At 45.1% G+C, this 13,555-nt stretch overlaps 1 protein-coding gene and 1 long non-coding RNA gene across 2 annotated transcripts; one reads left to right on the top strand and one right to left on the bottom strand.

The window, feature by feature from the left end:
• The first annotated feature begins 4,754 nt into the window (after window positions 1-4,754).
• LOC119270841 lies at window positions 4,755-7,286 on the top strand. The gene is made up of 4 exons (XR_005134328.1): window positions 4,755-4,802; window positions 5,688-5,752; window positions 6,418-6,588; window positions 7,075-7,286. It is a non-coding gene; the product is annotated as an uncharacterized LOC119270841 (long non-coding RNA).
• Window positions 7,287-10,528: 3,242 nt separating this feature from the next.
• Window positions 10,529-11,763, bottom strand: LOC119270842. Its single transcript, XM_037552893.1, has 2 exons — window positions 10,712-11,763; window positions 10,529-10,607 (listed from the first exon to the last, which is right to left on the bottom strand). The coding sequence occupies exon 1, from the start codon at window positions 11,694-11,696 to the stop codon at window positions 10,722-10,724; it is 975 nt and encodes a 324-aa protein (XP_037408790.1). The 5' UTR covers window positions 11,697-11,763; the 3' UTR covers window positions 10,529-10,607; window positions 10,712-10,721.
• Between the last annotated feature and the right edge of the window lie 1,792 nt (window positions 11,764-13,555).

Consider the following 13,555-nt stretch of genomic DNA (forward strand, 5'->3'; position numbering starts at 1 on the left):
CACCGCCCCGAGCCCGTTGCCGCCCCGCCCCGTCGTCGCCCCGCGCCAGCGCCCTTTAGGTTGATGATATGATGATGTTGATGATATGATGATGTTCTTTTTCTGTTGATGATATGATGATGTTTTTTTTCTGTTGATGATATGATGATGTTTTTCTTCTGTTGATGATATGATGATGTTTTTTTTCATATATGCATTTTTTATATATGTATTAATTTTTTTAAGTTGTTAGTAGATATCGATTTTAGGTTAGTGCATTTTATCACTGATTTTAGGTTAGTTGAGCCTCTTTAGTGCATTTTATGTTTGTTGCATTTTAGGTTAGTGCATTTTATATTAGTGGAGAGGAAAAAGTAAAATAAGGAAAAGGAAAATAAGTAGAGAAAGAAGGAGAAGAAGAAGGAAAAGACGAGGAGAGGAAGAAAAGGAAGAGGAGAAGAAGAAAGGAATAGAGGAGAAGAAGAAAAAATAGAAATTTTCTATTTTTTCTTCTTCTCCTCTATTCCTTTCTTCTTCTCCTCTTTTTTTCTTCTTTTTTTTCTTCGATCTTCTCCCCCTCCCGATAGGAAAGTTTTATATAGAAAGTTACAATTTTAAAAAAGTTTTATATATGCAAAAATTACAATTTTAGAAAAAGAAGGATAGGAAAGAAGAAAATAAGAAGAGGAAAGAAAGAAGAAGAGGAGAGGAAAAGAAGAGGAGAAACCTTTCTTCCTTCTCCTCTTCTTTTTCTTCTTTTTTCTTCTTCCTATTTTCTCTTCTTCTCCACTATTCCTTTCTTCCTTCTCCTCTTCTTTTTCTTATTTTTTCTTCTTCTTATTTATTTCTCCTCTTCGAGGGGTCGAGGGTCGGGAACTAGGGTAGAGGGTCAAGGGTCGTTAAGGGGTCAAGGGTCGAGGGTTTCAGGGTCGAGGGTTCAAGGGTTCTATAGGGTCGAGGGTCGAGGGTTCCAGCAGGGTCGTCTAGGGGTCGAGGGTTCCAGGGTCGTCGAGGGTTCCAGGGTCGTCGAGGGTTCGAGGGGTCGAGGATCTCCGAGGGGTCGAGAGAGGTTTCCTAGTGTCAAAGTATTGAAGAAATCCATGCCTTCATCATTAGCCGAAAGTAACCAGGGCATGTTGGTACGAAGTTCTGCAAAGTTGTTCTGGAATGGAGTCCCGGATAGAATAATCCGCCTTTTGGTATGAATTCAGCAAAGGCCTTCCAAATAGCGATATTCGGAAGGCTCTTGCTGAACTTTGTACCAAAAATCGAATTATCCTATCTGGGACTCCGTTCCAGAACAACTTTGAAGAGCTTCGTACCGTCATGCACATGTTACTTTCGCCTAATGATTAAGACATGGTTTTGTTGAATCCTTTGACACTAGGCAACCTCCCGACCCCTCGGCGATCCTCTCGAACATGAGAGGAAGAAGAGGGTCGTCTAGCTAGGGGTCGAGGGTTCCAGGGTCGTCGAGGGTTCGAGGGGTAGAGGATCGCCGAGGGGTCGAGAGAGGTTTCCTAGTGTCAAAGTATTGAAGAAATCCATGCCTTCATCATTAGCCGGAAGTAACCAGGGCATGTTGGTACGAAGTTCTGCAAAGTTGTTCTAGAATGGAGTCCCGGATAGAATAATCCGCCTTTTGGTACGAATTCAGCAAAGGCCTTCCAAATAGAGATATTCGGAAGGCTCTTTCTGAACTTTCTACCAAAAAGCGAATTATCCTATCTGGGACTCCGTTCCAGAACAACTTTGAAGAGCTTCGTACCATCATGCACATGTTACTTTTGCCTAATGATGAAGACATGGTTTTGTTGAATCCTTTGACACTAGGCAACCTCCCGACCCCTCGGCGCCCCTCTCGAACATGAGAGGAAGAAGAGGGTCGTCTAGGGGTCGAGGGTTCTAGGGTCATCGATGGTTCGAGGGTTCGAGGGTTCTTCTCCTCTATTCTTTCTTCTGCTCTTTTTTTTCTTCTTCTTCCTCTTTTTTTATCGGGAACGAGGGTCGTCGAGGGACATAGATGTAGTGTCGTCGTTGTCGATATATACCCCCTCCCGATAGCTTACTATGATTAGGTAGCTAGTTCTATGTTTGGCACTAATATATCCATCTGTCATGTTTGAATAATAATTTCCATGTTGTAAATATTTGTAGAAACTATGGACACCGCCCTAGATGAAGCAACAAAAGAAGTGTTGTTGAGGGACATAATCGCAGAAGGAAGTGATGCCATCTCGTTGTTTCTCAACGAAACCGATGGTCTGGAAGGAGAGGGTGAACAAGCTGGCTATGGTGACCTAATGCCGGTGCAAGAAGAAGAACATGAGGACAGCTCCGGTGACCCAATGCCGGTGCAAGAAGGAGACCGTGATGACGGCTCCGGTGACCGAACCGAGTATGGGCAGGTATATATATTAGTTAAGCCTATGCTGACTAGCTGATTGATGCATTCATTGTTTTGGTAATTACACATATTAATTAAGTCTTTGTTCTTTTTTCTAGCCCTCCGGATCGAGCACAACTTCGGTAAAGAGACAAGGCCCGAAGAAAAAGTTGAGCTCAGATGAAAAGTTTGAGATGATAGCAATCACGCCCGACGACCAACCTATAGAACCCCTCCGGACAAAGAGCGCATTTGTTGCTCAGTGCGGGGTTTTGGTTAGGGACAAGATCCCGATAAGCATCCAGCAATGGTTTAAGCCGGCTACAGAAGACCCTGAGGTGTCTTATGTCAATGATATGCAGAAAAATGATCTTTGGACTGAGCTGAAGTAAAATTTCACCCTACCGCCTGAGGATAATCCAGAGAACCCAGTTAAAGAGAAATTAATCAAGTCTTTTGCTCTGAAGAGGATGGCAGAACTATTCAGGAGGTGGAAGAAATAGCTGAATAAGTTTGTCAAAAATAATGAGACACCAGAATTCAAGGGAAGATATGAGAAGATCAGAGATCATTGGCCCGCATTTGTGGCCCACAAGACATCGGAAAAGAGTCAGAAGATGTCAGCGACAAACAAGCAAAATGCTGCGAAGAAGAAGCTTCACCATCGCACGGGGTCGGGTGGCTACCTCGTAGCTCGGCCTAAGTGGTCCAAGACTGAGAATGATCTGGTTCATAAAGGGATCGAACCAGAGACAATTAACTGGCCAGACCGTTGCCGGACTTGGTTCTTCGGGGCTGGCGGAACCTTGGACCCTGTAACAGGGAAGTGCATTTGGACGAACAATCAAATGGACATACCAGTCAGTAAGCTTAAGCAGTATATCGAAGCAGCGCAGGAAGGGACGTTCTTTCCAGACAGAGAGAACGACGAGCTCACAATGGCCCTCGGGAATCCTGAGCACCCTGGACGGACACGAGGCACGCCAGGCTCCATTCCGTGGAAGGTTGGGTTTCCGGATGCAGGCGGTTACAAATCCCATGAGAGGAGGAAAAAAGTGCAGCAGACCCAAATGCAAGCGCTGCAAGCAAGGGTAGACGCGATAGAGGAACGAGAAGCAAATCGCAGCAAACGTACTGTCGAAGCCTCCCCCGAAGCTACCCCGCCATCTCAGCGCAGAAGCAGCGTGGCTTCCACCGAGCTGCTTCAACCGGAGCATGCCTTGACGGCTCCTGCCAGCTATCCCGTGGATGCTATAACGGAGTCTCAAAATTGCCACCTTATGACGCAATGGATGAATTTGAAGGTCAAGGCGGCTGTTGGCTCTGTTTATCCTACTGAACCCGATGCAACTTTTCACTGCCGGCCGATTCCAGAAGGATATGCTAGGGTGATGGTGGATGAGATAACAGAGGGATTTGAGGACCTCCAACTTGACCACCCTACCAGTGAAGGGGAGACTCGGCTGGGGTATGCTCTGAAGACTCCATGCCTATGGCGGAAGGAGCTCATCAACCTTCCGAACTGGACGCCTCCGCCTCCTCCTCCTCCTCCGGCAAGTCAGGGCACTCCGCCTCCACCGCCTCCTCCTCCGGCGAGTGACGATCAGGGCCCTCGGCCGGCTCCTTCTCCGGCGCGTGGCGGCACTCCGCCTCCCACTACAAGAAATCTGTTAATTCATGACGGATTTCGGATGACATTTTCAGAAACTGTCATGGATGGGGTGGTACAGCCCCGCAAGCCCGCTGAAGCCCTCTCAAGCCCGCTAAAGCCCGGCTAACTGCTCCCCGTATAAAACACTAACCCTAACGCATTCTCCATCGGCCCCTCTCCCTCTTCCGCAGCCCCCTCCCATTCCCCATCGTCTCCCACACATCGCCGCCACCTCGTCACCTCCCTCCTCCTACAGCTTGCCGCCGACCCTGTCCCTCCTCTCACCTCGCAGCACCGGCGGCTGCTAGATCCGCCACAACCCCCACCCATCCATCCCTCTCACGACCCATATCTCTCCCCTACGAACCTTCGCGCCGCCACCAACGCCTCCCGATTCCGGCGGCGTCCACCACCGCGCAGCACGCTCACGAGCTCGGCTTTGACCTATTTGTCCTCCAGCACGGCTGGATCCGCCGCTCCCGGCCTCCGGTGCTTGTCCGCAACCCTAGCCAATGGCTAGGGTTTCTCCTGCGGCGTCGCTTCCACCACCGACGGGTCTCCAGCGACTCGTCTTCATCGTGCACTGCGCCCCTTCCCACCCTCTACTCCTCCTGGATGGTGTCCCCTAGCTCGGCGCGCTCACATGCGTTGGGCTGGACGGCGATAACCCCGACCCCCTCTGCTGCGTCGCCGACACGTCCGTGCTTCCTGTGGCGACCTCCTCTGTCATGAGACGACGGTGTCTGACCTGCACTGTGGCTGTTGCCTTGCCTACATGTCTCTCCGGTGAGCACTACGACCTCTACCTCCCTCCTCTGCTTTATTTTGGCTTGATTTTGTATCTTTCCTCTCAAGGACTGATGACATAATATTTCCCAATATTAATCCCTCCAGTGTATCATTTATAGTCCATGTGAGTTTTATCATGCTACATCTTCAGTCAACCTGTACAAGTTGTAACTCTGAGAAATAAGAGATTGTGTCAGAATTATGGAGGATGCTTGTCTTACTTACAAACAAGGGCTATAAAAGCCCTGCTGATGTACCAATTCACTTAAGTAAACATTATGGAAATTATGTGGACATAGGCCAGCTGCTTCAGAATGTTGATACGACATGGATTGAACTTCATACTTGTTATTTGACCCATCGTAGTTCTGCTTCATTGCCATCTGAATTGCGAAGTTGGAGGAATTTTTTTTGAGGAGTTGGGTGTGACTGGTTTTGTTCAGGTAGTGAAAGTTGAGAAAAAAAATATTTGAGGCTGTTTACGTTCAAGAGTAGCAAATTAGGCTCTACATAGTCAGGAAATTGTCTGATGCCTTCTTGGTTTGATTAAAATTACAATGAGAATGTTATGTGTGATCCCTTTATGGACCCCTAATGGATGATCAATGCATAATCCCTTTATGCTGCATGTTATGTGTGTTTCTTTTTTCTTGTATTATTAACCGATTCTCATAACCACCGAACAATTATCTCCATCTATTATGTTTAACAGTAATTGTTGCGAAAAGTTAATCTTCAAACTGGAAAAGTATCATACTTATCTTAGCATGTCTCATGTTCGCAACATCTCCTTATTCATTCTGTACACTGGAAAAGTTGATCTTCAAACTGGAAAAATTAATCTTCATGCCTTGTTGCTTGACACTGTCATTTCTCACTCAGGTTTTAGTACTGCAGCCGATGGATGGGAAAATGTTTGGCGAAGGTCTAACACTTCTGGGTGATAGGTTGTTATATTAACCTGATTTTTTTGAAGTCTTTGTATAACAATTGCTATTTAGAATATAATATATGTATTTTCCTATGTGTTTTGATTCGACCATCTCCTGGTGTTCATGTATTTTGATTCGGCTTGTACCTTAATAACTATTAAGTAATTACTTAAGCCATGCAATAAATTAAATTTGTAGTTCTCTGCATCACGTATAATGTTTGTTAGTGATGCCATTTTTTTGGCGTATATACTTTGTTATTCTCGTTTGTAGGCACTATAAATTTCAGAACTTAGGAAAAAATTGTATGTGCTGTGCATTTTTTGTGTCTTTCCACATCCAAAATTGAAAAGTAGAACTGTACCGCTTCTTACTGCCTAATAAAAGGAATGTTATACTGGTTCTGTCACTTCCAGAACGTTGCATGATATATTGGGAAAAGGGAGTTATCCACCTTATGTATTACTGGATGTCGCTTAAAGTTCTAGCATTTTTGTCTTTTTGTATTGTTGAAACAATGTTCCTTGTCTCTCATATTTCTCTACTTATGTGAATTATATGTATATATACTAATGCAGTATTACTATGTTTGTTCTGATTTCTTAAGTGTTGTGTCAAAGTTCTTGATGTTTGCTATTTCCAGTACTCATGTTGTATTTGGGGATTATTTCCTGGCTCAGGTTTCCACTGATCAGTGAGGACGGTTGATGATGACAATTGAACGACTGAATCCGTCCACTGACAGAATTAAAGAGACCCGAAGAATTGTGCTGGAGGCAAAAGTACTTGGTGTGTCAATTCTTCAGGACACTCATCAACAATGGCAGTCACTACTGCATGCTCACACTACAGTACGTAGTCAGTCATAACTATTTTATAATAGTTTAGATATAGTTCCCTTAAATATTCTGCGAACCATCGTTGGCTGTATAGCTCTTCTGTTCATCATTACTTCCAGCCTGGTTGTTATCTATTGCAGTTCTGGTAGAGATCAGATTTCCATAGACCATCATATAAGTTCTAGGTTTGCTTTATTTCATGCAGGATCTGTTATGAAAATCCAGTGGTAGTGGTTATAGTTTATTAAATTATGTTAAGTGAAGTGTGGAAGTATCTCCACCTTGAAATTCTCATTTTATTCCTGTTTTCTCTACCATTACAAATTAATTGAATTTGACCAAGTTTATTGGAAGCCATCAACATCCTCAGCACAGAATTAATTTCATTAGATTTATATATACATGTTCTTGATAGTTTACTATACCTTCAGGAAGGTTGTTACAGTTTTCCTTTGTGGTGAGAGCATATTGTAACAGAAGCATATTGTTTTTTTACAGGTTTCCTTTGGTTGTGAGAGGCACATAGGAAGGTTGAGCTGCGGAGGTGAACTTGATGATTAAGAGGGTCTGTACAATGTTGTTTGTTGATGTAATCTAGTGTAATTGTTATTGAGGGCATGTGAAGTAATGTTGTATGTGTTTTTGGCACATTTTAGAAGGCCTTTACTTGCTGAAATTATTGAATAGAAATTTGTGAAATGGAAAAACTATGGACCCGTTGAATGAAAATTTGTTGTGCTGTGAAAGCTTTTTTATTATGTGTAATGTCTTGTGCCATAGCCGGTTGGATGAATATTATGGGCTGGATTGAAGAAATTCGGCTAAACTGCCACTAGAAAAATAGGGAATGGGCTTGGCTATGCAGGATGCCATGTCAGATCCACGCTGGTGCCACATAGATTCCATGTCAGGCCCATGTTAGTACAATGTAGGTCAATCCATGACGGATTAATCTGTCATGGAGGACTGGGCCTAGGCGGGCCTAGGGACTGATCGGTGGCGGACATGATCCGTCATGGTGGCACAGTTGGCAAATTATGACGCGATATACATGACGGATTCTAAATCCGTCATCGACCTCCCTCGTTGACGGTTTTGCACAGTTTCATGACAGATCGAATCCGTCATGTATGAACAAGATTCTTGTAGTGTCCTTCTCCGCCTGCGCCGACGCGCCCGAGCAGCCAGCCTCCTCCTTCTCCGCCTCGTCAGCAAGGGCGGAAGAGACCTGCCGCCGCTCCAGCTGCTCCGGCGCGTCGTAGTCCTTCTCCTCCGCCTCTTAAGCAAGTAAAGAAGACAACCGCTCCGTCTGCTCGGTCGGCGTCTAGCAGTACAACCAGAGGTGGGAGGACATACAGATTCGGTCCTTCTCTGAAGACTCCAGAGAAGTTACCATATGAGAGGACCCTGGAGGAGAACGCCGAGATCGCGCGAGAAGAAGTGAGGAACTTCTTTAAAGGGGTGAAAGCAAAGAAACATCCACCTCCGGAGGAGAAGGTAGATCGGGTGAAAGTGAAGCGCACTCTGGCTGCCCTGACAAAACAACCGAAGTCTGATCCGCCGAAAGGAAACTATGACCGCATTATTGGAAAGGAATTTGCCGAAGCGGAGCGGTCGGGAAGTACTGTCAGCGATCAAAGGCTGAAAGAACGACGAGCTGGGAAACAAATTGCCCAGCTCGGCGAACAAGCGAAGCAATCGTGCCCCCCGCTCAAGGTGCCTAGCCACAACGTCGCTAATGATCCGAGGATGGTGCCCGGTTATAGCAATCTTGCAGATTACCTGCCCGACGAAGTACATTATGAACCCATGGACATGCAGATACAAAGATACGAGTACGGGAAGCCTCTCGTCAAAGATGAAAGATCTCTATCAACGATGATGCGAAGATTGCATGATTGGTACTTGAAGATCTGCAGAGACTCTGGGTGGAGGAGTACTTTGTATGTGAAAGTTAAAAAGGAGCATGACCTCGTTGGAATTGATCTGTTGCCTGTTCCATTTGAGGAGTTCCATCAATTGGCCTCGATAAAACAACGGTCGCCTGCTACTGTCTGTAAGTAGTACTACTTCTGTCATTAAGTTTCTCTATATAGCTTAGCTCTTTCATTGCATGTATTTATAATCATCCTCACTATATTATGCGGATTGAAGATTGCCGAATTGAATAAAAGACAAGTCGGTGATATTGGGTTTATTAACACATATCTCATAGATGCAACTCAGGTTAAATTTCATGCCGCAGATACCGAGGCCAACTTGGTACGATCGTTGGTAATAAATCAAAACAAAGATATAATACTCTTTCCTTACAACTTCAAGTGAGTGTTACTGTCTTGTGCGTATTCGGTTTCCCTTATATATTAGTCAAGGTTATAGTAATGTAATTGATGAGTTATGCATGCGTGTGCAGTTTTCAATATATTCTCCTACATATTAAGCTTGAGCAGGGACTAGTAACCGTCTTAGACTCAAGACGAAAAAATCCCCAGGACTATGCAGACATGACTCAAATACTCGAGAAGTAAGTTAAATCGATCATTATCCACCATATCAGCAACTTTGTTCATTTCCTGATATATCAAGTAATTGTTTTCTTTCTCCGGCAGGGTTTGGAGAAAATTCACCAGAAAAGCTCCGGGACTGCCGAAGGAGCTGCAATTTAGACACCCGAAAGTAAGTACTATAGTAGCATTTTTAGCGCATCTACTAGTCATTCAAGCGCTAGTTTCATCAATACCATTTGACATTCTTGCTTATCAGTTTGATTAACCTCTATTTCTTGTAAAGTGGTTGTGGCAGGAACAAGAAAATGATTTCTGTGGATACTATGTTTGCGAGTCCATCCGCCACACGACCTGTGAGCGGGGCTACACTGAAGAACAATATGAAGTACGTAAATAACAACATTCACAATTTTATTTTATTACCATCATTTGTGTTGAGTTTCATTCATTCATATATATATGTATTGACCCCCTTCTTTAAATTAGATGTTTCGGAAGCGGGATGAACTCCTAGCACCAGCTCGCATGCGAGCAATTCAAGAGGAATTGGCGGCATTCTTTCTTGACCACGTGATCCCTGAAAACGGAGAATTCTATGTGGACCCTGAGTCTGTATGATTATATTTGTAAGAGATAATTATTGTATATATATGTAGCCGGTAGTGTCAATAGATATACGAGAACTTGTTGTTCGACCAATCTCTCGGAGAAAGAGAGGTGGTCGATATCACTTCTCTCTGTATGCATATATGTTCATCACGATCTTCTGTTTCCTTCGTTTGCTTACTAGCTAACCAGCGTGTCTAGTCCTCTCTATACGTATGTATAGTACGTAGCGTCGACCAAGCACGAACATAAGAGAGGACACTTTTCTCTATTAATTATAGCTAGCTAACACAATATATGAAACACCTAAATTAACCCTCCAAAACCCCCAACCCCCCTCCCCCTTTCAAAAAAAAACAAAAACCCCAGCCACAGAAATGCTGAAGCGTGGATGCCTATTGGTCCCGGTTGATGCCACCAACCGGGACCAAAGGGTCTCCTGACTGGGCTCTGCGCACTGCCCACGTGGAGGCCCATCAGTCCCGGTTCTGGATTGAACCGGGACTAAAGGGTTGGGGCATTAGTACCGACACTTTAGTCCCGGTTCAGGAACCGGGACTAAAGGCCCTTACGAACCGAGACTATAGTCCCTTTTTCTACCAGTTGTGGCACACCCGGATTGGCTCGCGCGTTGCCTATGGGTACCAGTACCACTCAATTTTCTGCTTTCGTGTCTCGTGCCGCTGTAGTTCCGCCAGCTAAATCGCGCTATTGTTCATATTTTAGAGATTGCGCGCTACTGTACATAAAAGTAGTATTCTATGTGGACATGATTGTTTAAACCTTGGTCCCCCAACAGTTACATATTCACACATTTATACTCAACTGAACAAATACCGTTGGTGATAAATATAGACTTAATACGGTGGATAGATGCGCGTCTAGCCCAATCGAATTTGGCAACAAGTACGTACGTACCTGTCAATTGACACATGAGCAAGTACACCATCAGTATAAATGTGGAGAAAAGGTGATCATTGGACAATTGATAATTCCTCTCTCTGATAAAGAAAGATACTCACACTGGTCCAACTAAGTCGACGAAGTGCCAGCCTCCTCATCGCTCGTCTTCTTCTTCTCCTCCTCCTCCTTTGATTTCTGAATAATAAAGCCATTTGACATGTATACCATCATAAGTGCAACGATTGTCATGAGGTCACCACCGCTTGTCAGGTTTTTGGCATGAGATTTCTCGTTACACGAGTAGGCCGTGTAGCATAACATCTCCACCCAAACCTCGAAGATCATCTCGAGGGTGCCATCAGCATTCGTACCTCTTCCTGCTCCCTCTATTGTGTGGATCAGCTTTGCGGCAAGCTTACATCCTTTGTCAAGTTGACTTACTGTGCGATACAAAGAGCAGGTATTTCTTGTGGTTTTAAGTGTTTGTCCTTCCATCAAGCGCTCCGTCTGGTAAGATATGGCCCTGAGCAGGTCGCGGACGTGGCATCTGCCCAGAAGAGTGATTGAATCATGGCACAGCTGGACATACCTCTGGCGGTTAACAGGGTAAGGCAACATGTAGGGACGGGAGGCCAGCAGAAAAAACATGTAATTGCAGAGAGCCTTTGTTGCCTTGCAAAGATCTGCTATTCTTTTTGGCTGCTTTGTTGTTGTCTGATGGACCTTCGTGCGGAACCACTCGAGGTAGACATGAGTGGCGATGTGCCACACGAGGATGCTCTCCTCCAGATCCAATCCCACGCTCCATGCTAGTTCCTCCCCAAATAAGAGGTTGCCTTTGTTTAGGGCATTCTGGCCACGTGATTTCCTGATGTCAATCTGACCAACTTTAGTTGTTGTCGACACTAGTTCCAACACCATGTTGATGATATCTTTTGGGACACGGGTGGACCAGGAGGAGAACCAGGAGTCCCACAGGCTCTCCATGCCAATAATTTCTGCCATTCTGCTGCCTGTACTGCCAATCTGAGATGGCACCTTAAACAAGTCATGTTGGCGCATGTGGCCCGACCAGTAGGATTTCCCTAGTACAAGTAGCTTCATTGGCCAAATGACGAACACCAGCTCAACGAGTTGAACTACACGGCCAAGCTTATACCATTTACGTTCATATAGCAGCGCGGCTGTCCACATGGAGAACACGGCCCTCAACACTGATACGGCCTCCAGGACGACTGCACCAGTGAGCAAAACCTTGGTGACAAGGACATCTAATCTTGTGTAACCATCTTTGTCACCCAGTGCATGGAACAACAGGAGTGCGACAACGGTGAAAAGCAGCGATATGGAACGGGCCAAGAAGCCGTACCAGGTGTGCACACCGTGGCCTTTGTGTACAAGAGGTCGTACGTACATCATCGTGAGCTGCATCGCCACCACCTTCAACATGAATTCTCCTTCATAACGCCTCCCATTTTTAATTTTCACAAAACGTGTTGGTCCCTCGAACATTTCCTTGGGGACGTCCAACAGTGAGTAAGCTCTGAATAGCCCCTCGTATATATCCCCCTGGCCTAGAGGTTTTTTGGACATAACTCTCTGGCCCACTACATCACTCCGCCTTGCGGGTTCTTCACGCAAAGCTTCCTCACCTGCCGTAAATAGGTTGCTACTGGTAAATCTGTCGGCACCCATGAGCGCCAACACTCTTTCGCCGTACTTGACAACCCCGACGACAAACATGAGGATGGCGGCCGAACGGAGCAAGGACGGGTGGGAGAGAATGGAAGACGCATACAACACGTAGCCAGCTGCTACGAGCTGCAGTCCAAAAGTCTGCAGGTGGCGTAGCCACAGCCGGTTGTCCTCGATGGCATAGGCGGTGATGTTGTCTTGCCCGCCAAGGTGCACCAGCAGCACTGGCGCCCACAGCGCCATAAGGTGGTGCTCGGGCAACCTGACGACCACCGACAGGTGACCCAGGGCATATATGGCCACTGTGTCGGCTAACATGTATGCTGACCAAATGATGACCTTTAGCACGGGCCAGTCTGCACGTCGACGAAGATCTGCCAAGAGCATAAGCGTGATCTGCACTGCGAAGCTCAGCACCACCATGAAGTGGATCCCGCGTCCACTCCAAAAGACCACTAGCGGCTCCAATCTAGGCGCCATTTGTAGTACTTCTCTGCCAAAACAGCATATGCCTTATAAAGAAGGGATCCCTATAAAGAATGTAGTACTGCAAACCTGAGACAAACCCTACTGCTCTATGGAGTTATGCTCTATAATCCATCGATATAGGCAGGTGCTTTAAGAAAAGAAAAAACGATTTCTTTAGGATTGTTGTCTCTAAAGAATTTTCTCTCTAACGAAATGTGATTGGTACTATCAACCTTAATTATAAATGAGGTGATATTAGGTCTCTAGTTGATCGACTTTGTTGTGGTCTTATAGTGCTGGTTGACACTATTACTTCTCATATTAAAATTGTTTCCCATCAAACTTTACAAATGTTGATCAAGTTTATATTAAAAAATATCAACATCCACAATGCCAAATAAATACATTCCATGATGGATCTAATGATATTGATTTGGTGTTGTAAAGGACTTTTTTGTTATACCCCTAAACTATTATTAACTGTACTCCTTGGCACTCCATGAGAAGGTTAAGGTTTATTGGTACTCCATTAAAAGTGCCAAGGAGTACTGCAACTAAATATCAAGGAGTACCTTGATTTCAAGAGTAAAATCGTACTCTCTCCATCCCATATTAATTGACGCTCAAACAGATGTATTGAGTGCGTATTAGATACATCCGTTTGAGCGCCAATTAAGCTAAGACAGAGGGAGTAACCGCGAAGAAGTTAACTACCATTAGAGATATAACAACAGACTGTGTTTATGTAGGTGGGTATTGAGGTGTTAAGCATGGTAGAGGCATAACTCCAGGTTTGGCTG

The sequence above is a fragment of the Triticum dicoccoides genome, chromosome 3A (genome assembly GCF_002162155.2).
Source record: "Triticum dicoccoides isolate Atlit2015 ecotype Zavitan chromosome 3A, WEW_v2.0, whole genome shotgun sequence".
NCBI lineage: Eukaryota > Viridiplantae > Streptophyta > Magnoliopsida > Poales > Poaceae > Triticum > Triticum dicoccoides.